The 27298-nt window shown below is 40.6% G+C and overlaps 5 protein-coding genes across 5 annotated transcripts; 2 read left to right on the top strand and 3 right to left on the bottom strand.

Moving 5' to 3' along the window:
* Positions 1-417, top strand: LOC309828617 (histone H3.1; the record flags this gene model as incomplete). The annotated part of the gene is made up of 1 exon (XM_082664065.1): positions 1-417. Exon 1 carries the CDS (start codon positions 7-9, stop codon positions 415-417), a length of 411 nt encoding a protein of 136 aa, XP_082520191.1. The 5' UTR covers positions 1-6.
* A 221-nt stretch (positions 418-638) lies between these two features.
* Positions 639-1274, bottom strand: LOC309829106 (histone H1.3-like; the record flags this gene model as incomplete). Its single annotated transcript, XM_082664801.1, has 1 exon — positions 639-1274. One exon carries the CDS (start codon positions 1272-1274, stop codon positions 639-641), a length of 636 nt encoding a protein of 211 aa, XP_082520927.1.
* Positions 1275-4120: 2846 nt separating this feature from the next.
* LOC309828589 (histone H4) lies at positions 4121-4432 on the top strand (the record flags this gene model as incomplete). The annotated part of the gene is made up of 1 exon (XM_082664029.1): positions 4121-4432. One exon carries the CDS (start codon positions 4121-4123, stop codon positions 4430-4432), a length of 312 nt encoding a protein of 103 aa, XP_082520155.1.
* A 6925-nt stretch (positions 4433-11357) lies between these two features.
* LOC309828710 (histone H2B type 1-L-like) lies at positions 11358-16702 on the bottom strand (the record flags this gene model as incomplete). The annotated part of the gene is made up of 3 exons (XM_082664226.1): positions 16547-16702; positions 14575-14600; positions 11358-11752 (listed from the first exon to the last, which is right to left on the bottom strand). The coding sequence occupies exon 3, from the start codon at positions 11733-11735 to the stop codon at positions 11358-11360; it is 378 nt and encodes a 125-aa protein (XP_082520352.1). The 5' UTR covers positions 11736-11752; positions 14575-14600; positions 16547-16702.
* A 937-nt stretch (positions 16703-17639) lies between these two features.
* LOC309828428 (histone H2B type 1-M) lies at positions 17640-26570 on the bottom strand. The gene is made up of 2 exons (XM_082663741.1): positions 26143-26570; positions 17640-18027 (listed from the first exon to the last, which is right to left on the bottom strand). Exon 1 carries the CDS (start codon positions 26530-26532, stop codon positions 26152-26154), a length of 381 nt encoding a protein of 126 aa, XP_082519867.1. The 5' UTR covers positions 26533-26570; the 3' UTR covers positions 17640-18027; positions 26143-26151.
* Between the last annotated feature and the right edge of the window lie 728 nt (positions 26571-27298).

Raw genomic sequence — 27298 nt, 5'->3', positions numbered from 1 at the left:
TCTGTCATGGCTCGTACAAAGCAGACCGCTCGCAAGTCCACCGGCGGCAAGGCGCCGCGCAAGCAGCTGGCCACCAAGGCGGCCCGCAAGAGCGCGCCGGCCACGGGCGGCGTGAAGAAGCCGCACCGCTACCGGCCCGGCACGGTGGCCCTGCGCGAGATCCGCCGCTACCAGAAGTCCACGGAGCTGCTGATCCGCAAGCTGCCGTTCCAGCGCCTGGTGCGCGAGATCGCGCAGGACTTCAAGACCGACCTGCGCTTCCAGAGCTCGGCCGTGATGGCGCTGCAGGAGGCGTGCGAGGCCTACCTGGTGGGGCTCTTCGAGGACACCAACCTGTGTGCCATCCACGCCAAGCGTGTCACCATCATGCCCAAGGACATCCAGCTTGCCCGCCGCATCCGCGGCGAGAGAGCATAAATTATTAATGCCGACAAGTGCCAACTTAAAACCCAAAGGCTCTTTTCAGAGCCAACCACCTTTTCTGTGAAAGATTCCTGTGCACTGGGACCTCCATTCCGAGCGAGGAAATAAAACCGCTCCTCCCAACCTCCGCCTCTGGCAAAAATGGTGTTACAAGTTCTTTAAGATTAATTGGGTGGCTCTGAAAAGAGCCTTTAAGGTACTCAAGTCTTTTTTTCTTACTTCTTTTTGGGGGTCGCCTTTTTTGGCTTGACCGCTTTAAGCTTGGCTACCTTGTGCTTATGAATTCTGGCCTTGGCTGGACTCTTGGCCATCTTCGGTTTGGCTGTCTTCACCTTTTTCGGGCTCTTGACCACTTTCTTGGCCCCGGTACCTGCTAATGGTTTCTTTGCCTTCGGGGTCTGCTTAGCGGTTTTTTTCGGACTGGCAGCGCCTGTGGCCTTCTTGGGCTTCTTTGCCCCAGTAGCCTTCTTGGGGTTGGTCGCGCTCGCTTTCTTGGCTTTGGGCTTGGCTTCCCCGGTGGCCGACTTCTTGTTGAGCTTGAAAGAGCCCGAGGCGCCAGTGCCCTTGGTCTGCACCAGGGTGCCCTTACTCACCAGGCTCTTGAGACCCAGCTTGATCCGACTGTTGTTCTTCTCCACGTCGTAGCCGCCAGCTGCCAGCGCCTTCTTGAGCGCAGCCAGGGACACGCCGCTGCGCTCCTTGGAATCGCCGACAGCCTTGATGATGAGCTCGGATACCGGGGGCCTGGACGCCTTGCGCTTCACGGCACCAGCAGACTTGCGAGCCTTCTTCTTCACAGGCGTCTTTTCCCCAGAAGTAACAGGAGGCGCAGCAGGTACGGATTCAGACATGGTTGTTGGTGTGGATGCCTAACAGTAAAAAATTAAAGACTCAGAGTTGAGTACCCAGACCGAGAATGTGTGTGTTATATATACACACAGCGCCACTGCGCGCTGATTGGTTCCCAGCTGGCTTCCAGCTTGAAAGCAACCTAGTCTCAGCTCTGTCTCGGAGTTGTGTTTGTTACAATTCAGGAAAGCAAAAAATTAAAAATCTCCTGTGGAGGAACCACACCAGTTATATTCTACAATGAATCGGGACAGCTCAAGCTTTGAGACCTTTACAGTTCCTTCTTCCAGTTTTTATCACTTTGGTCTCAGCCTTTTTCAAAATCCCGACACTCCTACAGATTCACAGGTCAGAGAGACAACTTTTTGAGTTTCCTTTAAAATATAAATTCTTCTCTTTGTGTCTTCAATCCTTGCTCTCAAGTGACATTCTATACATTCTTGGCTTTTCATGCCTTCAACAACTGCTTGATTCTCATTGACATTTACCTGGAAAATCTGTTTCATATGAGGAGAAATAACACAGGCTCTTTCAGGATTTCTGTACAAGAACTGTGGTAAAGGCTGCTTGGAATAACAGCAATATCTGATAAGAAAAGTCATTATTTAGTTTGGAAAAGTTTTATCATAGCTTTTTGTGACTATTTAGAGGGTTAGTTAATTTGGGGGCTTTAAGCATTCAGAATTTATGTAGGAAAATAGCAAAAGCAATAATCAATGATCCTCTTGACCTGGTAGTTGGGCTTGTGTTGCACTAGCTGATGGCAGAGGAGGTCCAGGTACATAAAATAGAGTTGGACCGCTTTATGGGGCTTTAAAGATTCACTTATTTACATTGACTTTATTAGGAAGGATCAGTTATTAAAATGTTCACAAGCTCTTGGGTTCAGGGTTCTGTCATGCTTTGGAAGATAAACTTTGGCAAAGTATCCAAGTGAAAGAATTAAGGAATATACACATGCACAATACTCCCACACATACTTATATAGAATTCCCTTAAGAGAGGGAAATTGAAAAGCATTTATATTCATTACTACATTTCTTATTTAAGCAAGGATATAGGTTTATAGGAAACACATTATAGGTTACGCGTTATGTTCAGTAGGAAATAGATTGATGGTAGAAAGTGCTTTGATTTTCTTCTTCAGGCCTGACTGTTTGTCTTTAACATAGGTTTATTTTGAAGCAGCCATGGACTTCTTTGTATTTCTGATAAACCTTATGAGTCCCTTCCCAGAATAATGCTTTTCAGTGCTTAAGATAATATACATAGGATTACAAAGGAAAACAGTTGTATTAAAATACCATTATCAAATTTATCAAAAATCCAAATTGGTGAAGTATTCACATGTGTTTCTTTATTAATACATTAAATAACAAGATTACCCATATGACCAAGAATTACTACAGTTTAGAAGGTGTAATATATTTAAACAATATTAGAGATTGAGATATTGACGGCTGCAACTGCAACATGGTTATGAATATAGCACAGGTCCTGCCACTCACACTGTTTGTTGCCTGCATTCACAAGTGGAGGAAATGCTAAGGTTCACTTGGAGTATAAAGTAAAGACAAAGAGAGAGGTTTTGCTCAATACAAGTTTCCAGATGCTCTGAATCCATCTATATAGCCCAGGTTAAGAATGCCATTCTGGAATTTGTTTCTGTGCAGTGTAAACTCATAGAACTGCTTTGACGAACTTGGGCCTCTTCACAGACCATGGAGAAAAAGCCAAGGCTATCCAAGTCAGCTGGAACTCAAGGGAATTAACCATAAATTAAATCTTTAGGTATTTATTATTTTGAGGAGTCCTCAAAAAGAAGGTTTTAGTAAATTAGATAATCACTTAGACTTTCACTTTAGAGGAGTGAATCTTGAGTGGAGGAGTTGGGAGCAGACATGATACTATAATATGTCATAATAAATAATGCTGAGTGATTACTTATTTACAGATATTATTTTAAGAAATTTGGATTATCTCTTTTAAATTCAAGTGCTCTATAATTTACACTTTCTTATACATTTATCGATAAAAGGAAAAGAACTGAGTGTAAGCTGCCCAAGGTCACAAGCTAGTACGTAGAGAAGGCTGTCTCCAGAGCTTGACTGGCCACTGTAATGCCACCTGGTTGCAGAAATAGAATGCGGTGACAGATACAATGCCAGATACAAACTGTCCACAATTAAATATATAATCAAACCATAAATCTTAGACTTACAGCAGAACAAGGTTTTTTTTTTTATCACTTTGGGATATACATATTTATAAACCTCCAGTGTAGCGCTCAGTGATTTTTAACCTGACTTGACCTCTTAAACGTGTAACCTTCTTATATTTTTAGTTCCCTCTGTGGGGTCATCCAGCCTGCATACCAAAGAGCTCTGCTTAGTTAACCAAACATAAATGGACAAAACCAATGGAAGCTTAAACAATAAAGATATGATTTATTTAAAACCATATTTAAAGCATTTTATAAGGGACAACAGCATGTTCTGATTATTTCATATTTTGGAAAGACTGAAGAACAAGTATCAGGCTTCTTTGTGGAAAGTGTATGATCTGTTGCCCCACTTAACGGCTGCCCGTATTGTACGGATGCACAAACACACGTATCCATATATAGGAGCATTTATTAAATCCCAACTCCAGGATCCACTGTCGCTTCAGGCGCCCCTCATAGTTGCTACAGCTCTGAGCAAGGGACAAATAAGCGAAGGGTGGGAACTGAATGTGGTCACCGCCCCTGCTCTTGCAGTTTTCAAACAGGTCCGTCACATTACTATAAAACTCCTAAGTGGCGCTGTGGAGATCACTTCGCTGCGGGTGTGATCGCTGTACTTTCGGGATGTCTGGGCGTGGTAAAGGTGGAAAGGGGCTGGGGAAGGGTGGCGCCAAGCGCCACCGCAAAGTTCTGCGAGATAACATCCAGGGCATCACTAAGCCTGCTATCCGTCGCTTAGCCCGACGTGGTGGCGTCAAGCGTATCTCTGGTCTTATCTACGAGGAGACCCGTGGGGTGTTGAAAGTGTTTTTGGAGAACGTGATCCGGGACGCTGTAACCTACACCGAGCACGCCAAGCGCAAGACTGTCACCGCCATGGACGTGGTCTACGCGCTCAAGCGGCAGGGCCGCACTCTTTATGGCTTTGGTGGCTGAACTCCTGTTGGCTATCTCCCTGAGCCTACTAAAACCAAAGGCCCTTTTCAGGGCCACCTATTCTTTCACTCAAAAGAGTTTTGCGCTTTCTGTTCTAATATTTTGTTAAGATGTTTGGGTCAAGTACTGTTTACAATCTGTAAATTTAAGTTGATTTTATCTGATTCTTTTTGTATGTTTCAGATAGGTCGCTAAAGCTGGTCCATAACCTCAGGTCGAACTGTATATTCAATGTATTTAGTGTAGCTAGGAGACCAACAGGACAGTAAACTGCAGGTGACATTTTGCACAACTGTCAGTGAAAAAAGGTGGAGAACATCACAGAAGAGGTAAGAGGTAAACCCTGATGCTAGGAAAATGGAAGTAGACACTTCTGTGGGCTGAAGACATTAAAACAGTCTGCCTTCTTGGATATCACATGATAAATGGAGGAGAAAGGGGGATGATCAATCAACATAAAATATGTCGAAGGCAGTCAAGTTCTACCAGAGAAACAATAAGAGTACTTGGAAATTAACATTGTGAATCAACTATACTTAAGTAAAATAAAAGAGTACTTGGGGTTTCCTCTTGTTTAAAAGTGGAATGGAGACAGGACAACTTGTCTCTGCTTCTCTGAGCTGTCTTCCCATGTCCAAAGCTACTGGTTTCTCAATCCAAAAGCAGCTTTTATTAAGGTTGATATAAATGCTTGATATAAATATACAGGTTTATGTTTACCAACTTATTATGTTGATTCTTTATCTTGAATATTCTTAGACTTGATTACAAGCACATATACCTTAAATTATAGAAGAGAGTTGCATAACACATATCCTGACAAAAAGTGCTGGACTGGGCCTTTCAAATCCAGGTCTTCCTGAGTCAAATCCCACCTTGTTCTCTTCACATCAGGAAATGAGGCAAAATGAGCAGTTCTCAAGTGGGTTACCCATTTCCTTTTCTTACCTACTGTAAACTTTCTACCGTCTCAGGATTGTCAGCATGCCACTGTATTCTTTGGTGTCCTCAGAATGGGCTTTATTCTGTGAAAACATCTTGGTTTATTGTGATACAACTGGTATTTCTTTCCAGTGAAAGTGGTTCACTGTATTATAATAAGGTATAGCTGGACAGGTGGCTCCCTAGTGTGAGATAACATTCCTGGCTTGTCTAGGAGCAGACGGGAGTATGTGACTAAGTGCTCTTTTTGGAGTGTAAGTAGAAGACACTCCCAGGCTTTAAAACCTTTCCTCTTCCTGCCAGCTATGAAGGTGCTGATCTTGTTTGACCCAGCAGAGACCATCGGGCTCTAGGGGTGGCAGAACAATGACTTGTAAGGAACAAGAGTTCCTGATTGATCAGGAGGGGCAGAGCTGCCTCACAGAGCTGGACTAATCAGTGTGTCTGTTCCATGAACAAGACTGTCTTTAAGCTAACTTATTTTTGAGTCTCTGTTACAGCAACTTAACTTTATCATACCAAATACGGTTTTCTCAACTTATTTACCAGTATGACTGTCCTTCCATTGGCCAGAAAGCTCTTTCAAAGAAAGCTAATGCCAAGTGAGCCTCTCTCCTTGACATCTCTTCCTCTGTGTTCCATGCTAGACAGAACACAGAATAGGGGCTCATTACATGTTAGAGATGGGTGGGTGGGCTATCCATATGTCTTAAGCAGTTGTAATCTGGATATTTCAGAGTACTGTTTCCCCGAGGAGAGTAGTTCTTAACATGTGGATCAGAAGCTCCTTTGAGAAACTGGTAAAAAGTACACATATTGGACATAGATAGATATTTCATGGGGCTCATAAAGGAATTCCCAGAGCTCCATGGATTCCTGTCAACAGCTTGGAGTCTAGGATTTTAGAGTCTGAGGTGTAAAGATCCAAAATTTAAGGCTAGAGAGGAAAGGACAGACAAAATGCATAAAGAACACATTGAAAAAGAGTAAATTTGTCACCATTTATTCACTATGTGCAATAGACCTATATACTCTCGAGAAGTTAGATCAGGTCTTAACACTTCATAACTCAGAATGCAAGATAGCCCATTTGGAAAAATTTTGATTCTCAGAGGCCTGAAGGCCCAAAATGACTGTATCTCATGAGATTTAAAAGTAAATAAAAACAGTGGGGTGTTTATTTTTTAGCCTGATTAAGGAGGAAGTCCATGAATTTCTTCTTAAGGCCTTTTGAACTTGTCTTCCATGCTAGTCTTGATAAATATATTCAACAGGGTCTATGTCATTGAATAAATCATTTATTAAGTTTACAAGAAACATTCCCAATACCCCTTTTCAGAGATAAAAAGGAGCTGGAAAGCTTGTACAGAGGGATGCTTATTCTTTGTCTCTGTGTCTTAACCAACCGCTCTATGCCTCTGTTTCCTCATAAATGGAGATAACAGTAGTTCCTATCTTACATGTTTGGGGGTGAATAACATTAAATATTTGTTAAGCATTTTGGCCAGTGCATGGCACATGGTTAATGCTCCATGTTTGGGCTATTATTATTGCTATTATAAGCATTCTTATTTCTCATGACATTTCTCAGAGGCCCAGAGAAAAAGAAAGTGGCATTTTGAACCATGAAGACATACACTTGAAGTCCTGAATTACCATTTTCTATCTTTGTGGTCTGTGGCAAATTACTAACCACTGTTCCCTTATCTGTAATGTAGGCGAAAATTCATATTTTCGTGAGGACTGAGTGAAAACATAGGATTATGTGTTTATGCATATGTTTGACAAATATAGTTTACATATATTCTTAAGAAGTTGCAAGTGCATTAATGGAAGTTCTTTTGGATGTAAACATAAAAAAAAACCAATTCCAGATTATTTAAACAAAAAAAAAATTCTCTTGAAAGTTAAGTTTGCTGACCACACTTAAGCAATTAGTGAATACTCGGTCCTGTCTTTTTCTTCAGGTCCTTTTCCTAATTTCTAGAAAAACAAATCTGATTGATCCAGCTGGGCAGATGCCTGCATCGATCAAATATGATGGCCCAAGACAGAGGGTAAAAACATAATGGCCACACATGGCGCTCAGCCCTGAGTGGAGCTGTTCCTAGGAAAGAAGTATTAATTGAGTACTGAAGTTGTCCCAGATGGTGTCTGGGCCTCCCTTCAGTCCCATAACCCGAGTTCCCAGGGATCTCTATTAACTAGAGAGATCCCAGGGATCTCTATTAAAGCTCATGTTTGTTCTTAGCCTTCTAGACATCACACCAACTTGGTCATGTCCTCCTTGGTGAAATACATTATCTTCTTGACTTTTTTGACTCTGCTCTCCTGATTTTCTCCCAAACTCACTTGTCACTCTTTAGAATCTTTTGCTGTCTCTTTTTCTCTAAAGTTTGGAATGCCTCCAGGATAAACTCACTTCTTTATTCTTCCTCCATGGGTAATCTCCAATCTCATGCCATGCTGACAACATTAAAATATCTATTTCCAAAATTTCCAAAAATTTCTATGCCCAGTCCCCATTTGCCTTTGAATTCCAGACTCACATATACAACTACTCACTTGACATCTACAATGGAGTTGCTAAGGGGATTTAAAAATTGTCATGTTCCAGTCTCAGAAAACTCATCCTCTCCTAGAATTCGTGATTATCCAAGAACTTTATTAGCACTGCAGGGAAGTAGATAAGCACAGAACCTCTGGAGCCACACTGCCTTGGGTCTAACACCAGCCCCACACTTTGCTCAATTAAAAGGAGAGAAAAGTTGCATCTAGATAATGTGTATGTTGAGCAGATGAAGTGAGTTTATGTTTCTAAAGAGCTTGGCATAGTTTCCTAAACATATAAAGGGCTAACAAATGTTAGCTACTTGATTCTTCACCCATAAAACCTAACTCTTCAATAAATCCTTTTGACTTTCTCCTCCTAAATCTAATTCTAATAATTTCACCAGAATTATTGCAATAAGCTTTCAATTTTATTCCCTGCTTCTTTCTACTTTTGATCCCATAAAATTCATTCTCCCCATAGTGGCTAGAGTTATTAAAAATTCTAAGAGTTTCCCATGACACAATAAGAATCTGGGTCCCTTCTTTTGGCCTATAAGGTCCAACATGTTCAGGTACCTGTTTAATCCCCAGCCTCATTTTTACCCCTTTACGTTACTAATCTCCTAGCATACAGACCTTATATTCCTTGAGCACAAACTCCTCCCTGCCTTGGCCTGGAACTTTTATTCCCTGGGTTGTGGGTTCCCTTATCTAAAGCATCACGTACTTACTATCACAGCACCTGGTTTTATTTCAAATAATTTCACAGGCCTCAGAACTTCTATTTGAAATATCTTGCTGAGTTATCAATGTGTTGATTATCTCTCTCCTCCCACTTGGATATCAGCCCCAGAAGATCAGCCTGTCTGTCTCACCACTGTAACTAAGGCCTCTCACAGAGGAAATCCAATCAATATTTGACAAAATACTGAATGGAATCGCTTCTCTACTGCCATTAGAGACACCTTCCTAACACTGGAGCCAATTATGTCAGTCCCTGCTCAGAAGCTTTCTATAAATTTTTGTCATCTGCAAAATAAATTTAAACTTCATTGTTTGGCGTCTACAAACAATGTGGAATCTACACCCTTCACCTTCTTCTATCATACAATTATCTTTGCCACCAGGAAGCTCATGTGGGCAGGGGCTTTGGTAGCTTGTTCTTCACCATATATTAGATGTTCTCAAAGCCTCCTACCAAACAAGCAGCACCATATCTGCTGGGCACTTTTTAGTAAGCCGAGTTCTCAGATCTCTCCCAGAGCTAATGAACCAGAAACTTGGGAATGGGACCAGCAATCTGTCCTTTAACAAGCCCTCTGGGTGATTCTGATGCACACTCAAGTGCTTTATGTCCTCAGTACATAATTTAGTGCTTGGCACTTGAATATGAATGAACTTGGTGGGTGCTCCTTCTGTCTGCCTAGAAGGCCCCTTACATCAGGCAGTGCAAGTGCCTTGCCCAAAGTCATTTGCCCTCTTCCTTTCTAATACGGACTTAATTTTGTTGAGGTGTCCCTTTCCTCCCTGTCTTGTGCTCCAGGGAAGGCAGAGTCCCTCTCTTAGCCTCAGGAATGGGGTTCTGATTCAACCACATCAATCCTAAGGGTCCCATGTCCTCTTAGTAATGATTAATTTGGGGGCCTGGGTATACATCCAGTTGTTTGTGACTGTGAGAGCCTTTAACAATGGAGGCCAACTTCCCCAAGGATATAATAATGATTAAGCTGAAATTGAAGTTGTTGATCAATAAACTGTGTGTGTGCTGGGGATGGATGTGGAATCAGGGGCACTTCAGACAGAGAAAAACGGCAAAGGTCTGGAAAAAAAACAAACAACCAAAAAACAATGAAGCAACACAAAACAAAAGGGAGAAAAAGAATCCTCTGAGGTTGGGTTGGAGAGTTAGGTGAGGGCCAGACTTTTCAGGGCTTGGGGCCATAGCACAGATTTTTGATTTTTGTGAGGTGGGTGATTATCCAAAGGCTGTGAGCAGGTAAAAAACAAAAAGCCCTCACAGTGACTCTGGAATGGAAACTAAATACCCTATGAACAGAGGAGTTTCAGAATTACCTCACACTAAAGTCAAGGTGATCAGAAACAGTCGAATTGTAATTCAGTAACCTGAAAATAAAGACTTGTTTGTATCTTCGTGCTTATTTTATTATCTACCTTTTTGAGACAATAAAATGGAGACCAGATAGACTGGCCCTGGAGGCTGGCTAGGAGTGTTTCTCAAGGACACTGATAGCAATGCTTGGGTGGATTTGGCATTTCCATTTATGGGTGAAGTACCCTCAACTGAACCTTTTTCTCCTGACTTCCTGAAGGACACCTCTACCTTGCAGTTTCCGGACAAATGAGGGAAGAGCCCTGCTCTTTATTTCCCGGGGTTTAATCTCTTGGGCACTATGCAATCACAAACCGTAGGCTTCCAAACCTCAGTGTTCAGCTCACAACATTAAAAAGCATCTCTACTTCCACAGTTCTTCCTCTCTGCGTTCTGAGCCGACCCTGGGTCTCTCTCTTCTTCCTTGCCAGGATCCCTCCACAGTTTCTGAACCGAGCAGAGGGAGGAGATATGGAGGCAGGATAGGGCGATGGGCTCAGAAGGGAGCTCACCAGGGACAGAAAAGGACAGATTGGAGGCGGCAGAGCCAATCTTTATATTATGCGGCTACTCTAGTGAGAAGACAGGCGGCTGAATACAGAATTCTGTGAATTTTACAGGTCTAGTTTGTAAAACGAGTCAGGAGAGTGGGGAGAAGACTGCATTCTTCAAACAAAAATCTAATGACCAGGAAAGAGATAAAAGAAAATAAAAAGTTAGTAACTATTTTCCCCTTACTGGAGAGCTGCAGCCACTCAACATAATATGCTTGTAAAGAATCTTAGATAAAATGTTCAGCCAGGACTTGAAAGCCCTAGGCAAAGGGCTGGGGGTGAGGGAGTGTGAGGAAAAGGAATTAGATCCACACAAATGAACCTAGGCGGAAGACCCTCCAAAGTCATACTAAGAAAGTTCCGGTTTTAGACGGTGGGATTTTCAAACATAACTGTGGTCTCCTGGACGTTACAGCCTGACGCTTTACATAAAACCAAGACCAGAGCTTCACAAAGCACCGATTCCAGCCCAGAGAGCACCCTGTACAAATTTTATAAAGGTGACCTAGAGCTCCAAGGATTGGGGTTAGCACTAAGTGGTTTCAGTGCACGTTCACTTTAGCCGTTGGGAACCCTCGTACGCGGAACAGTTGTCAGAAACCATATACAGTAGATTTGCCACCCGAGGATCTCTTGCTTTTTAAGTACTTTGCTAAGCGTTACCCCTGACACTAATTTAAATCCCAGAGTTCACGAAACCGCACAAGCTAGTGCGCAGCTCTGATTGTGAAAATGTGAAATGGCTCTGAAAAGTGGCTATAAACATTTACTTGGAGCTGGTATACTTGGTGACAGCCTTGGTACCCCCGGACACAGCGTGCTTGGCCAGCTCCCCGGGCAGCAGCAGACATACGGCCGTCTGGATCTCCCTGGAAGTGATGGGCGAGCGCTTGTTGTAATGCGCCAGGCGCGACGCTTCTCCCGCGATGCACTCCAAGATGTCACTGCCGAACGAGTTCATGATGCCCATGGCCTTGCACCAGATGCCAGGGTCTGGGTGGCCCTGATTCAGCACCTTGTACACGTACACGGAGTAGCTCTCCTTACGGCTACACTTGCGCTTCTTCCCATCTCTTTCCTGGCCCTCGGTCACCGCCTTCTTGGAGCCCTTCTTTGGGGCCAGAGACTTCACTAGTTCAGGCATTGTACCGTCGATGTCTTCTAAAAGAAAAGAAAACGGTGTCCGTTCCACCGGATCCTGCTTATTTGTAGACAACGTTATGCAAATGAAGACTTAGTTATGCAACTGCTGATTCGTTCGTCTTGAGGTCTGCACGCAAATAAATCATTCCAGATATACTGTCTCACTGGTCATATCCTGAGAGTTTTCCAGCAATCAGGCCACCTTCTTTAATCTAGTTAACCTATTTTATAATGAGTTCTGATTCGTTTATAACAATTCAGAATAGTTTGTTAATTTTAAAAACTAAAAGTAACTCTCTCCAGTGTTTTGAAATATCAAGGAGGCAAAGCTCGTGGCACGGTTAGTCTCTGATTTGCAAGGCCCGTTTACAGCTCCTGGAAAAGCTGTATCCTTACATTTGAATCCAGTGAGAGGGAAAGGAAGAACTGAGAAAAAAATAGGCGGTGATCCAGACAAATCCGAGTACAGTGTTTCCCACTGTACAGAAAATGCAGAAATACAGCGTAAAAACAAAGGGCAGGGAAATAAAATTACATCACTTGAAGGGAGATAAGAAAGAAAAGAATTTCATAGCCTATAGGGCTAAAAACCTTCGAATTGGAAAGGAGAAAATCACATCCAGTTTAGCCACAAATGAGGGTCAGAAATAGTTCTTCAGTCTAACTACTGAAATGATAAAACAAACAAAAAACCCAAAAACTTACTAAAAATTAAGAATCCGGTGTTTAACACATTTATTTTAACTTTATTTTTATTATTACCACCATCATCATCATCTTTGTCTGAAACCGGCTTCTTAGTTCTTTCAGTACCATCTTTCCTTTCTGCAGAGAGGTGTCCTCCCTGAATTTGACATTTTTTCCTAACATTCCTCAGGCTCCCCAACCTTCCGCCCCCCGCCCCCCCCCCCGCCGTGTTTCAGTGAAAGCTTCCTGAAATTAGTAACCTAGGTTCATAGCGCCTCCTAGTGACTTGTGAAGGCAAACATAAACCCCTTCAGGAAGGAAGCATCGTGAACCCAAGTTCTCTAGATATACTGTACACAGATTGATTGTGATTTATTTATTCAGTAATTATTTAGCATCTGTTACGTGCCAGGCATTCTACCAGGAACTTGGAATGTCCAAATATAAGCTTATAGTAAATGTTGTCAAATCGAAGAGGAAAACAGACACTGTGGAGGGTCAGGCATCCAAACAAAGAAGAGCCTTAGATTCCCTCTCTTTCCCTCGGGCAGTGAATTTCAGATATTGAAATTACCGAGACTATAAAATAACTATTTACTGGAAGTTTGAAGAAATAAAAATGTAATAATACAATCAAGGAACAAGGGACCATCAAAACCAGGCTAAATTTTAAAAAATAATAAAATAGAACTAGAAATAAAAAAGAGCTATATTCCATAATGATAAAATAAAAATCCACTGATAAGATGTAACATTCAGGACCTTATATGCACCTGACCACACAACCACTAACTATATAAGCAACAACTGGAAGAATCAGCAAGAGAACTTCAAGTTTACAGCTGTAGGGCAAGCTTTCCTATACTACTCTTATAAATTCACATAACAAGCAAAGAAAAACAGGTATGGTTATAGAAGATTTGGACAACACAATGAACAAACTTGATCTATCTGTGATTCTTGCACTTAACACAAAGAGATTGTCCAATTTTTAAAAGCACACATTTAATAATTTCAAAAATTCAACACCGAGTTTAGAAAAAGTCACAATGGATACAAAAAAAACAGTTTCATATATACGGCACTCTTTTATCAGCTAATTAAAGAGCAATAGAAAATATTTTTTTTAAGATAGTAAAAATAAAACAATCTTCCCATATGCTTGGAAACTAAAAGTGCACTTCTAAATACCATGGATTAGAATATCATAAGGGAAATTATGTAATATTATGAGAGAAATATGAATAATACATATAAAATTTGTTGGATGTATCTGAAGCTGTACTAAAAGGGAAATATATAATATTATATGCATATATTAAGGAACAAGAAACACTAAATATATGCAAACTAGGTGTTCAACAAAAAAAGCTAAAAAAAGAAGAGGAAAATAAATCAAAGTAGAAAGAATCAGCCTTAGAATTCTTAAAATGTGTTATACTGTTGTGAATGATGTTCTATTTCAATTCCAGATAGGTCATTGCTAATATATAGAAAGGTCATGAATTTTTATGTGGTGCACATATTTACCAACCCTCTTGAGCTCTTATTAGATCTCATTGTTTATAGATTCTCATGGATTTTCACATTGACATATTATTTTAAATATGTCAACCCTGACCTGAAATTTAAAAAAAAAAAAAAAAATTAAAGAAAAAAATGGAGATAATCCATAAACCACAAGCTTGTTCTTTGAAAAACCTTACAACAATAGACAAACATCTAGAAAAACTAATGAGGAAAAAAGAAGAGAGTGTGTGTGTGAATAAATCATAGGAATAGAAAAGGGAAAGTAGCTACCAAAAAAGAGATATAAAGAACCACAAGAATGCTATGAATAACTTTTACAAAAAATTAAACTTAACAGAAAAGGATAATTTTCAAGAAAAAAATTAAGTAATGGGTTGAATAAACAAGTTATGATTATGGAAATATGACAGGCAGTTAAAAAAAAAACTCTCCTGTACTCTTCAATCTAAATGATATCAAGCATAACTGGGTTTTACAGCTATTAATGAATTTAATTTAATTTAATTTAATTAATGAATTTAATTATTAATGAATTTAAGTAATTGATAATCCCTATTTTACAGAAGCCATTTCAATAGAAAAATAGCTCTCCTTTTTTTTCTTTTGCAATTGTGTACACTTACCTAAACTGGACAGGAACAACACAGACCTAGAACAAAGGGAGAAAGGAAGAGAGAGACAAGAGAAAATTATAGTCTCACTTTACTCATGAAATTCACTTTTTTTTTTAAAAGCTCTATTTGAAATGCAAGCAAATGGAAACCAAGAGACCATATTATTAAAAAAAAAATAGTATATCGTATAGGGTTTATTCCAAGGATGGAGGAAAAGTTTAACATCAAATCTGCCAGTGTAAGAAATTAATAGAGAAAAACTGTTATCATTTGCATACGTACTGGGAAAATATTTGTTAGAATACGACACTCCGCCTTTATAAACATTTTTACCAAACTAGAAGAATAAGGAGTAGCTACTTACTTCATAAGGAGTAGCTACAGTGAGCACAACATTTAATAGTGTAATTTTAGAATGATTCCCAGAGTCAAAAGAAAGACAAAAGTTTGGTGGTACTACTCCTGTTCAACATGGCACCAAGGGTCTGGCCAATATCATGAGACAAGTACAAGTAAGAAGGGTAAGGATGCAACAAGAAAAGATGTTATCTTTATTGTCTGACAATAATATGTCATTGTAAAAATTCATGAAAATCTATGAACAAACAATTAGACCTTACAGAGCTTAAGAGTGTTGGTTGCTACATGAGCACCACATAAAAATTTATGGCTTTTCTGGAATTGAAACAGAAAAACCAGAAATCATTTACAACAGAACAACACTTTCTAAGGATTCTAAGTCCAGGAAAAAATATTCCACATCTGTATGAATAAAACTATGAAATACGATTTGAGGATACAAAACAAGATTCACTCAAATTAAGAGACATACACTATACTATGTTTGTTTTGTGATGACTCAATATGCTAAAATGTTCATAAACTCAAAAATAAGCTAAAAATTCAATGTTATGCCACAAAACAGCACTGTATTTTTGGTAAAGCACTGTAAAATTCATGTTAATGAGCAAAAATAGTGAAGATGATTCTCCGAAACAAAATAAAACACATGAAAAAGAAAAGAAAAAAAAAGAAACAGTGGGGCAGGGAACCTAAGAGAGGCTAGGATCATCAGACCTTGAGCTGTCAGAAACTATATTAAGCATTTGTTCAAATCTTTGTAGGCAAAGGCAAGAAGAGGGCTCAAAGTAGCCTGGCTAGTTTGCTTTAAATTTTACCTGCTATGATTGATTCGGATTGCTTAGAGTTACCAAGAGATAATGTCTCTAGTGCAATGGTTTAGAGCAGGGACCGTGGAGCTAAGCTGCTTGGGTCAGAATCCCCTTTGCCATTTATTAATTAGATGACATTGGATACATTATTTTAAGCTCTAAGCGACTCAGTCTATCTGGATAAAATTGGGATAACAATAGTTCATAGGTGTGTTACGAGTATTAAAGGAGTTAACATCTGGAAAGCACTTGGAAATGTGTCTAGGTGTATGCCAAAAGAAAAAAAAATTTTAAGTAAATAACTGGAGACGGTTGTGTGCAAACTGCACCCAGGGCTGCATTCTGTTTTGCGGGCCCTATGCACTTTTGCCTTCCTGGGCCCTCTCCTCCGTAAAAATTATAAGAAAAATAATAACATTATTAAAATTATATAAACACTAAAATATTAGTATTACACAGAACGTTTTCATCGACCTAAAAGTTTATTTTAAATTCTGATTTTAGAAGAAATTAAAATATTTTCGTGAGCCTCTAAAAGTACTGTGGGCCGTAGGGTCTGTCTCTACCGTAGCCTAATAAATGTAGGCCCCTCGTGCATCTCAGGATGAAGTTTAAAACACATATAGTTATTCAAGTGGGAAGTAATAAAAATTCACACACACATACATATACACGCACTTAATCCTCACACAAAGTGCCCTAGAAATGTGTTGATAATAAATAGGGGTGGTGCAAGAAAGGTGTCCAGGGGATTAGTTATGAGGGAAAGCGTCAGCTCAGAAAAAGTCGAGAGAGGAGAAAAAAACTACCGGAGGCCTGCTGCCCTGTTTCTCGGTCTTCAAACTGCTCGGTTCCCCGTTTTAATCTGCGCACGTCCTCATGGACTGTTGGGACTCTCCAGTATCCAGCGGGGAAAAGTTGGGTGGGCAAAGCCTGCGCATCAGCAGGTGGCTGCCGTGCGAAATCTCGCGCGCGCAAGCGGCTAGCGGAAGCCTGCAGCTGACTGGAGACCCCGGGGCGGCGGGGAGGTGGGGGGAGCCGAAGTGACGTAACGTGGTGTATGCGTAACGTGGAGCTCTGGGAGAAGCCGCGGAACGTGTGGTTGGGTGAGACGATCCAATGAGGGAGCCGACGTGGAGCGGCGAGGCGGGACGGCCCTTCGACAGACCCTGCGTGGGGGGGCGTGGCTACGGGCGGGAGCAGACAGAGGCCGGGCGTGGAACGCCACGTTATTCTTTCCACCCTTTCCACCGTCCTTCCGGGCCGTACCGGAAGGAGGTGCCCATTTTCAGGACTTGACGCTTCCAGTTTAAACCTAAAGGTGATTTTTCAGTTTTGTGCGGCTATTTGGTAGTATCATTCAGGGACATCCCAAGTCGTAATTTAAAGCACAGTTCTCTAGGTGTGATCCCCGACCAGCAGCATCAGCACCACCTTGATAATTTAGAAATGCAAATTACTGGATCCTACTCCAGGTCTAGTGAAACAGAAACTGTGAGGTGGGGCCCAGGAATCTGTTTTTAAAAATCCCTTAAGGGAATTCCCTGGCAGTCCAATGGTTAGAGCTTCGAGCTTTCACTGCCGAGGGCGCGCGTTCAGTCCCTGATTGGGGAACTAAGATCCCACAAGCCGCGAGGCGCGGCCAAAAAAAAAAAGAAAAAAAATCCTTCAGGTGAGAAGTAATGTGTTCCCCTTAATTCAGATGTTGAAGGTGACCTCTTAAATGTCAGCTTAGCTAAACTAAGTTTTTACCTTCGAGATTGTTAACAAAGCCAAAACAGTTCTTAGGTCTTACCCACTCAGAACTTAATGCCAGAAAATAAACTGAAATATAAATAAATTGTCTTTCCAGAAAGGGAAGGTCTTAGGAGAAGAATTTGAATCAACAATGAAAGCGGAATTTCAATTATCCATAGAGTTTATTAAATATAGCGTCTCATTTACAAATGTTTTGCTATCCTTTCAGACTTCCCCCAGCAAAGGTAGTCCACGGTAAATAATGAGTTCCCAGTAATTACGCCTGTAACAGAAGTAAGTTCTGTTTTTATTATGTAAATAAAAATAAAATGAAAAAGCTAAAACACCTTGTTTAGGTTCTTCCACTCGGGTAGTGATCTCCTTTTGATAAGTCAGTGTGCAGCAAATCAGGATGGGTAGGATTTTGGTGGGACATACACACTAATCTATCATCTCAGGCAGGTCAGACATCATACTTCATAACTTCTACGGCCAGATTCTCATTTTCAGTTACTGTTTGCATTCATTTCTTCTCTGCACTCATGTCTCTCCCCTGATTGAAGAAATAAGAAAGGTTTATATATTAGGTGCCATTTTGCCATCAACATTAATATCTGCTATACAAAGAAGAGGGTTCTGTTTACATACGCTTGTATAATGTGCTATGAGGAATCTCTACTCCAGTGTTACCTACACTTTAGTCATTATTAGCATTAGCAGGTAATGACTCAAACCATACTCAGTCAAGAGATATTTCTCAATAATGTAATCTTTGTTTCAAGTCTCCCAACTACCCTTACTGGGGTGGAATTCAAATAGTTCAAAAGCTTATATTCTCTCCCTTTTGTTTTTGACCTGAAGAGAATTAGTCACTCTGATTTTCATTTTAATTCAGAGATTAAGGAAAATATAACAATTGCTAACAACTGCTAAGTGCTTACGAAATGACTATAACTGTTTTAAGAGCTTTACACAAATTATCTCAATCCTTAATATAACTCTAAGAAGTAATGCATTATTATTATTCTCCTTGTATAGATGAAGAAAGTGAGACCCAGAAGAGTCACTCATTCAATTGAACCATTTCAACAACCAGATCTGGCCTCTATTCCTGTTGTTCCAGACGTATGTGTATTTTAATTAATTAATTAATTATGTCGTGCTGCAAATGGTTACTGAGAGCCTACTGTGCCTGAAACAGTCAAGGCATTAGGGAGTCAGTAGCAAAAAAGACTAACCCTGCTCCAATGAGCTTACAATCTTGAGAATGGGGAGGGGAAACAAATAATAAACAAACTTATGTCAATAAGTACTAAGTATAACAAAGAAGAATGAATGGAGGAAAGTAAAAAATGGGATAGGGAGGTATCATTTTACATCTGCTGGTCAGAGAAAGTCTCCCAGATATGATACCATTTTAATTAATCCACTCAACCTAAAACCCAAGAAATGTGGAGAATATTTCAGTTATGTAACAGGTATTATACCCAGCTGAAATACCAAACACATGACTAAACCTGTCCACCCACTGCCTCTCTCCTATCACAGTCTTTTATAGGCTTCTCTTTGGTCGCTAGGCCCTTTCCCTCCCTTTTGTAGTAGTTTGCTTCTTCCATTCTTTTTCTGACTCCTCATTTTCTCTCACCTTTCTTCTTTTCCCCATGCTCCTCCTCCTTCTTTCCTAAAAAAAATAGCTATAATTTGGCTGTGATATTGTTTTGTATTTATGAAATACAGCTTAACATTCACTGTTAAAACTTTTAAACAAAACTCTAAAGCATAACTCCTTTAGTTTTCTACAATTCCTGTTCCCTGTGCATGATGGCAAATTTCATGGTTTATGAAAGGAAGAGCCACTCAAATGCTGCTTTTCATGTAAAGGAGCCTTTTCTTCTATTTAGCACTAAATGCCCATGCCACCAACATGAAACTTTCCCCAAACTTTTCCCAAAGTTGAACTCTACCTCTCCTAAGTCTTCTTTTCCTGCAGCTAGGGTTTGGAGGGAAGTTGGGAGTATGAATCGAGAAGACTGCTGAAGTTGTTCATCTGAATAAAGTACAAAAATTAGTCTTCCAAAAGAAATCTCCTTATAATTTCTGGGTTCACAGTTGATCTAAGTATGCAGAAATATGTGACAGGAGAATCATAAAAAGCAAATAGTTGTAGAACTCAAGTTACAGTCGATAGATATCTAATTCAAAATTGTAAAAATATAGTTTTTCTTATGACTTTGTTCAGAATTAACCTTATCCAAGGAGGTATGGCCTTTGCCCTTTGATGGAATGTGATCTGTAGGCCCTTGGAATGTTCTGCATGATAAGAATTATCTTTGTTTACCAGGAGGCATTGAGCTACACTGGATAGTGTAATAGGATCATTTATGTTGGGTGCTTTGGGCCATGCCATATCTGTACTAGATCCAGAGGAACTGGATACTAAAGATCCAGTCTGGACACCAAGGCTTGGGTGAGTTTCCCTAGTTGGCCATACATATTGTGTTGTCACACATTGTTGCAGGAAGGTGGTGTTAACACTCCATGACTCCACTGGGAAAGGGTTACCGGAAGCTCTGAGTTTGGAACCGTCCTAGATTCTGCTCCATGTGTCTCCTCCCTTTGCTGATTTTGCTTTGTGTTCTTTTGCTATAATAAACCCTAACCTTGAGTATAATAGCTTTTAGTGAATTCTGTGGGTCCTTCTAATCAATTATCTAATCTGAGAGTAGTTTTGGAGAGACCTCTGAACCCTGAAGTTGGTGTCAGATGTGTGAGTGCAGCCTTATAGACTGTTCTTAGCTCTGCGCTATGTCAAAATGGTATTATTATTATTTTTATATGCAGTTTTTATGTTTTTAATATTTATTTGGTTATACCAGGTCTTAGTTGCGGCAGGTGGGCTTCTTAGTTGTGACTTGCTGGCTCCTTAGTTGCGGCGTGCATGTGGGACCTAGTTCCCTGACCAGAGATCGAACCCAGTCCCCCTGCATTGGAAGCGTGGAGTCTTATCCACTGCGCCACCAGGGAAGCCCCACAATGGTATTAATATTACTATATTTTTTTATCACTCAAATATTGGGATGATTTTTTTTGCCTTAATTTAATGAATTTGGTAGTTCCCACATGAGCCTAAGTCTATTCACCTAACTGCAGACTTCCAAAGAGTGATAAACACTTGTTTGGGCCTTAGTGAAAGATAAAGGGAAATGAAAGCAGTTAACTGTAAGCTTCCTTGACGATCTTACAAAACTGAGGGCTCCTGGAAGTCAAGGACAACCTTATTTCTCTTTGTATCTCCAGTGCCCATGCCAGTGACTAGCCCAGACACATTCAATGACTATCTCTTAAATAAATTGATTTATAAATAAATATGCTAACTACTGCATGGCACAATTTGCTAGGACATTTTGACACACATCAAGAATCTCCTTATAGGGCTTCCCTGGTGGTGCAGTGGTTGACTGTCCGCCTGCCGATGCAGGGGACGCAGGTTCGTGCCCCGGTCCGGGAGGATCCCACATGATGCGGAGTGGCTAGGTCCGTGAGCCATGGCCGCTGGGCCTACGCGTCCGGAGCCTGTGCTCCGCAACTGGAGAGGCCGCAACGGTGAGAGGCCCGTGTACCACACACACACAAAAAAAGAATCTCCTTATAAACCTTCATAACTGAATTCTTCACTTTAGTTTCTTCTTTTATGGAGTTTCTGCTAACTCTTAATCTGTTACCTTACACTTAAAACATTGTATTTTTTTACTCATCATCAATCTTCACTCCTATATTTTAAATAAATTTTTATGTTACCTTTAATTTCTTGTCAATTTTAAATTTCATTACCATTTTCTTTATTATTATTTTCTCCTATTTTCTTTTTTATTTTAATTTATTTATTTTTGGCTGTGTTGGGTCTTCCTTGCCGTGCACGGGCTTCTCATTGCGGTGGCTTCTCCCACTGCGGAGCACCAGCTCTAAGCGAGCGGGCTTCAGCAGTTGTGGCTTGCGGGCTGTAGAGCACAGACTCAGCAGTTGTGGCGCATGGGCCTAGTTGCTCCTTGGCATGTGGGATCTTCCCGGACCAGGGCTCGAACCCGTGTCCCCTGAACCAGCAGGCAGACTCCCAACCATTGCACCACCAGGGAAGCTCTATTTTCTCCTATTTTCATATAACACAGTATTTTCTGAAATTTTAATTTTTTACTATATTTATTTTCTTCTTTAATTTGTTTTCTTTTTCAAAAAGACCAAACGTATTAGTTTGTTGGACATTCCAAAACAATCGTGCACCAGAGATTTGCTTTCCTGATTGCAGTTTAGGATTTCTCAGATGAATTAATTCAATTCATTCAATATTTTAAAAAGTACCTGCTGGGCTTCCCTGGTGGCGCAGTGGTTGAGAGACTGCCTGCCGATGCAAGGTACATGGGTTCGTGCCCCGGTCTGCGAGGATCCCACATGATGCGGAGCGGCTGGGCCCGTGAGCCATGGCCACTGAGCCTGCGCGTCCGGAGCCTGTGCTCCGCAACGGGAGAGGCCACAACAGTGAGAGGCCCGCGTAACGCAAAAAAAAAAAAAAAAAAAAACTGCTATGTGCTGAGATAATGTTTTATTTAACTGCAGAGGCCGCTATTTTGTCCTTTACAATCTCAGAGAAAAGTCCATCAGGACATCATGTGGGAGTTTTATTGACTTTGTCTCTGTGGATAGTGGTCTATTACAGTCTAAGTTGCTGGAATTCCTAAAAATCTACCAAGTATAAAGGTATTAAGTTCAGGTGATTTTACAACTTATTTCTATCTAATCTTTAAAGCACAAATACTTTTTACATTCAAGTATTTAAAGCATAAAAAGAATGACGTGGTGGTTTTAAAATATGTCCGCAAATTTTTAAAATATCCTTACCTCAAAAGTGGATTCTAATTCCCCTTCTGAATATATGCTAGGTTTAAGTGACTTGCTTCTAAAGAATAGAAAGTGGCAGAAGCGTCAGTGTATGATGTTCGAAACTAGGTCGCAGAAGGCATTCCTGGCACTCTCTTTCTCTATATAATTTCTCTTTCTGTGGGATAACAGCTAACGTGTTTTGAAGCGTCATTTAGCCCTCCAGAGAGGTCCATGTGGCAAGGAGCTGAGTTCCTCCTGCCACCAGCCACCAGGAACTTGTCTGGCATCCAACATGGCATTCAAGCCATCTTGGAAGGGAATCCTCCAGCTACAGTCTGGAGCCTATGCTCCAGATGACTGCAGCCTATGCTTACATCTTGACTTCAACCTCCTGAGAGACCCTGAGTCATAACCACCCAGCTAAGTCACTTCTGGATTCCTGATCACAGAAACTGAATGAGATAATAAATGTCCATTGATTTAAGCTGCTCAGTTTGGGGATAATTTATTATAAAGCAGTAAGTAATAAAGGAGAGCCCTACAGTGAAGTTTATGAAGCTACCATAACCTTAAGGACAAAATCTGATGAAGGTAAACCCAAAAGAGAAAATCATAGAATGATTTTATATATGAATAGTAGAGATTTTAAAAATCCACGTAAAATATTAAAATTTATCCAGCCATTATTTAAGATAATAATACAACATGACCAAATAAGATTTGTCCTAGGACTGGAAGCATGGATTAACATTAGAAAATCTACATGTACTTTACTGCAAAAGGTTAAAGGAGTAAAAGGACATTATTTCATCAGGTGACAAAACTTCATAAATCATTCCTAATAAAAACTCTTAAAAAAGAATTAAAAGGAAACTACATTAGCACAATAAAGACTACTCTCTCACACACACACGTGCTCACACACACAGGTATTATTATAAATAATGAACTAACAAAGCTATTTCCATGAAAAGGAGAAAAAAGATGGTGACATCTAATAGCATGTCTAATATGAACTAGTTTGTGATTTTAGTTAACACAATAACAAGATAAAAGATTAAGAGAAATTGTTATTGGAAAGAATATCAAAGATTTTTTATTTGCTAATGACAGTATTATATGCAATGAAAATCAAGATAGCCCATTAAATATGGATTAGCATTGACAGAATTTTTAGCTAGATACAAAATGCATATAAATAATCACTCACTCAAGTCCTCTCCCCCCACGAATTTCAAACAGTGCTTTGGTCTGATGCCACGTGTCCACACAGATTAGAAGGCACAACCCTATGAAAATCAGCATTATATTTGTTGTAAGAATGTATATGGCTTAGTCTAGTGTCACACAGTAACCCTTTCTGTTGTATCATTTTTCACTACATTTATTTTTCATTGTATGAGTAATCCATCAATTCTAAAAAACTGTCAGCCATGATCATTTGAATCTCACATCTGCATCATTTTCTGCGTGTCCTGCTACTATGATTAGATGCATGCCAGACAATTTTACTAGTAATTCCAGATCTCTTAAACTCACTTTTACATTCGTCTCTTTTCATTTTGGATAATTCCTTGTGTTCTGGTTATATAATTCATGAAAATTCTTCAGCTGGGTCCAATTGGCTATTAAAATCATTCAGTAAGCTTTTAATTTCAGTTCTGTTATAATTTTATATGTATATATATAACTTGTTATATATATAATTTTATATGTATTATATAAATTTATGTTTATATTATATTTATATATATTATATATAATTATATATATAATTATAGAATAGTAACATTTGTTTCTATAGAAAACAAATAGAAATTCTAGAAATAAATGTATATATATTTCTAGAATTTCTATTTGTTTTTTTCAAATCTATGTGATCATTCTTTGTATTCTCTTAATCCCGCACATATATATTTTTTTAAGATATTAAAGTTAGGCACTTGAAGTCTGTATCTGTTAATTTGTGCTTTTGCTTTCATTGTCTGTTGCTTTTGGTCATGGTGCCTTATTTCATGGTGTGTTTGGTTAATTTCGGTTGTGAAGCTGCTCATTCATTTTCTTGGATATTTATCTGTGAAGATTTATTGAGGCCTAAAGTGAAGCTTATGCTTCCAGAGAGGATTTGTATTTGCTTTTACCAGGTGCTCAGGGGCACCAGACCAGTTTGGGATATCCCTAAATTAAATTCTCAGCGTGGGTGTTTTGAATCCTTGTGGTATTAAAGCTGAAACAACTAAGTGTGAAGTCTGGCTTGTAGTCCGAATTCTCAGCAGTGGAATCTACTCAGCACCAACGTTCAGGGCAGACTGTTTGCCATCATCTATGGTGAGTGTGTTTGTGTGTTTATTTCTAGTTCATTTTGGTCTGGTGTCTCAGCTTCACTGGGAAAGAGTTCTTATCATGCTCCCCACCATGGCCAGGCGTCACATAACACCCTAAAAAACAAAGCGCAAGTTTGGGTGAAGTCGGCTGTGGTGCTTGGGGTTTCACGTGGGCCAAGCCCCTGGAACCGAGAGTTCCTTAGTTTTGTGGTGGCTCTTCCTTGCTTTTATAAATTAAAAAATATATTATTCTGGATTTTAATCGTTCATCCAAGTACCCAGCTTGCCATATTATGGAAAAATCTATCCCCATAATCCATGAATCCCTGTTTCTTTGGGAGATCGTGAGAACCCTAGAGTTTCTAAATTCATTCCTCCCTCAGCCAACAATACCCTCCACCTAAATTTTCCATCTCAACCAGCACTTCATTCCCAGCCCAGCCTCATCTACCTGGCAATTTTCTTGGTGACCTCTGACCATTGATTCCTCTCCTCCCAGCCACTTCCTCCCAGCCCCTCTGGACCTCTTTTCAGAGATTTAGCTTCCCGACAGAATCTATTCCTCAGCAGTGAAAACCTTTACCCCTATCCTACCGGCCAGAAAAGGCTTTCCTTCTCATTCTACTTCCTCTCCGTCCTTGACGCTCTGGGACATCCGGTAAAGCGGAGAGGGTGCTGAAAAGGGGGCCTCAGACCTCAATCAGGCGCCTTAACTGATTGAGTACTGTGCTTCCCTCTTGTGACCCAGAGGACTTTAAAGCTGAATGCTGCTCCCAAAGGACTATAAATTAAATATGACTTTCTGGGAAAGAAGATACAGTAGCTGACAGGGTTTGAAGGCTTCCCTTTCCCTTTCCTCGGTGCCTAGGCTCCTCCTCTCCCTCCCCCACCCGCTGCTCAGAGCTTCAAGCAGAAACTGCACCAATTACAAAGCAAGAAAACCAGAAAAACCTGTGTAACATTTCAGTGAAAACTCCCATTTCCTTCAGCATTTTTTCCAGAAATACATGTCTATATATATATATATATTTTTTTTTAAAAGGAAAGAAATGGAAAAGCTCCGAGCAGAATGAAGTCAGAGCATGCGCCTTCGTGCTCTGGGCAAGGGGTCATCGCCAAATTCCGGATCAACCTTAGGATCAACTTGGAGACCTACACACGAAGAGGAAAGCTGCACACTTGAAATGGCATTTTCAGTGCAAATTGGTATCTGGTTATGTGGTATCATGGCTCTATGGAAGTGTACTTGCCCATAGTGAGCGCGCAATTAACAGCACATATTGTTATTTTCTAAGTTCCTCATAAGTATTTTCTACGCGGCTGTTATTAGTTAAAGAACAGTAGTGAAGCTTTAAATTTGGCAGGAGACATCCGGAAATAGCCTTTGGAATGAAAGGATTACAACTCATCTGCTGAAAGCATGCGTGGCTCTTAAAAGAGCCTTTGGGGTTAGGTGTAAAGACGCTTACTTGGCAAGTTTACTTGGAGCTGGTGTACTTGGTGACAGCCTTGGTGCCCTCGGACACGGCGTGCTTGGCCAGCTCCCCGGGCAGCAGCAGGCGCACGGCCGTCTGGATCTCTCTGGAAGTGATGGTCGAGCGCTTGTTATAATGCGCCAGGCGCGACGCCTCGCCCGCAATGCGCTCGAAGATGTCGTTGACGAACGAGTTCATGATGCCCATGGCCTTGGACGAGATGCCGGTGTCCGGGTGGACCTGCTTCAGCACCTTGTACACGTATACGGAGTAACTCTCCTTGCGACTGCGCTTGCGCTTCTTGCCATCCTTCTTCTGCGCCTTGGTCACCGCCTTCTTGGAGCCCTTCTTCGGGGCCGGAGCAGACTTGGTGGGTTCAGGCATTGTAGCGTTAAAAATTCGAACACTAACGCTAACACCTGGGAAAAGAGTCGCCCCCGCTGAGGCCACATTTACTTATAGATGCGGTATTCAAATTAGGTTAGTAAGATTTCGCTCATGATTGGATTAATTTTATTGTGGCGTCACAAACAGGAATGTAAATGATACTAGCAGGTCTACCTTTTCATTGGCTGTTTAGTTAGTGTGCTTTGACCCAATCAGACGGGCCTAGACTAGACTACCCATAGCTAGTACAAATAGCCTTTTGAAGCACCTGCACTGTGTATTTCACAGCAAGCAGATGAAAGGAAATGATAACATGCTAGCTTTAAGTTAGTAACTGAAAGCAACTTCTCTGTTCCTTTGGATAACTTCGTGCATTGGTTCGGGCCCCGCAACTAGTCACCGTGTTAATGTCCAGCTGGAGCTGGTGGACAAACTCGTAAACGCATTACTCCGCGCCCTGGGCAGCTAACCAATAAGTAGCCACTACCTGCACCTAACGTGCTGGGCTGGGTCACCCTCTTAAAAGTTCACAATTCTTAACCTCTTCGTCCTCTATCAGAAGTCCTGATTATTTTTGTTACTTATTAACCATGATGTTTAAAATACTTGGGAGTATTTTTCCCGCAAACTTGCCAGTTTTGCCTGTCGGCATGCCCTTGTTAAGCAAAGAAAATGCAAGTGGCTCATTAAATGATAAACCATCTTTCGTGCAATGGGGTAAACATTTAAATTTCACTTTAGTGGTCTCCAGACACCTACAGAA

This window comes from Grampus griseus (genome assembly GCF_964374135.1).
Source record: "Grampus griseus genome assembly, chromosome: 10".
Lineage (NCBI taxonomy): Eukaryota > Metazoa > Chordata > Mammalia > Artiodactyla > Delphinidae > Grampus > Grampus griseus.
Note: the sequence above shows the minus strand (reverse complement) of the source record. Positions and strands in the feature narration are given on the sequence as shown.

Excerpts from the sequence above, each read along its gene's own strand:
- LOC309828428 (XM_082663741.1), bottom strand. The coding sequence starts at position 26,532 with ATGCCTGAACCCACCAAGTCTGCTCCGGCCCCGAAGAAGGGCTCCAAG.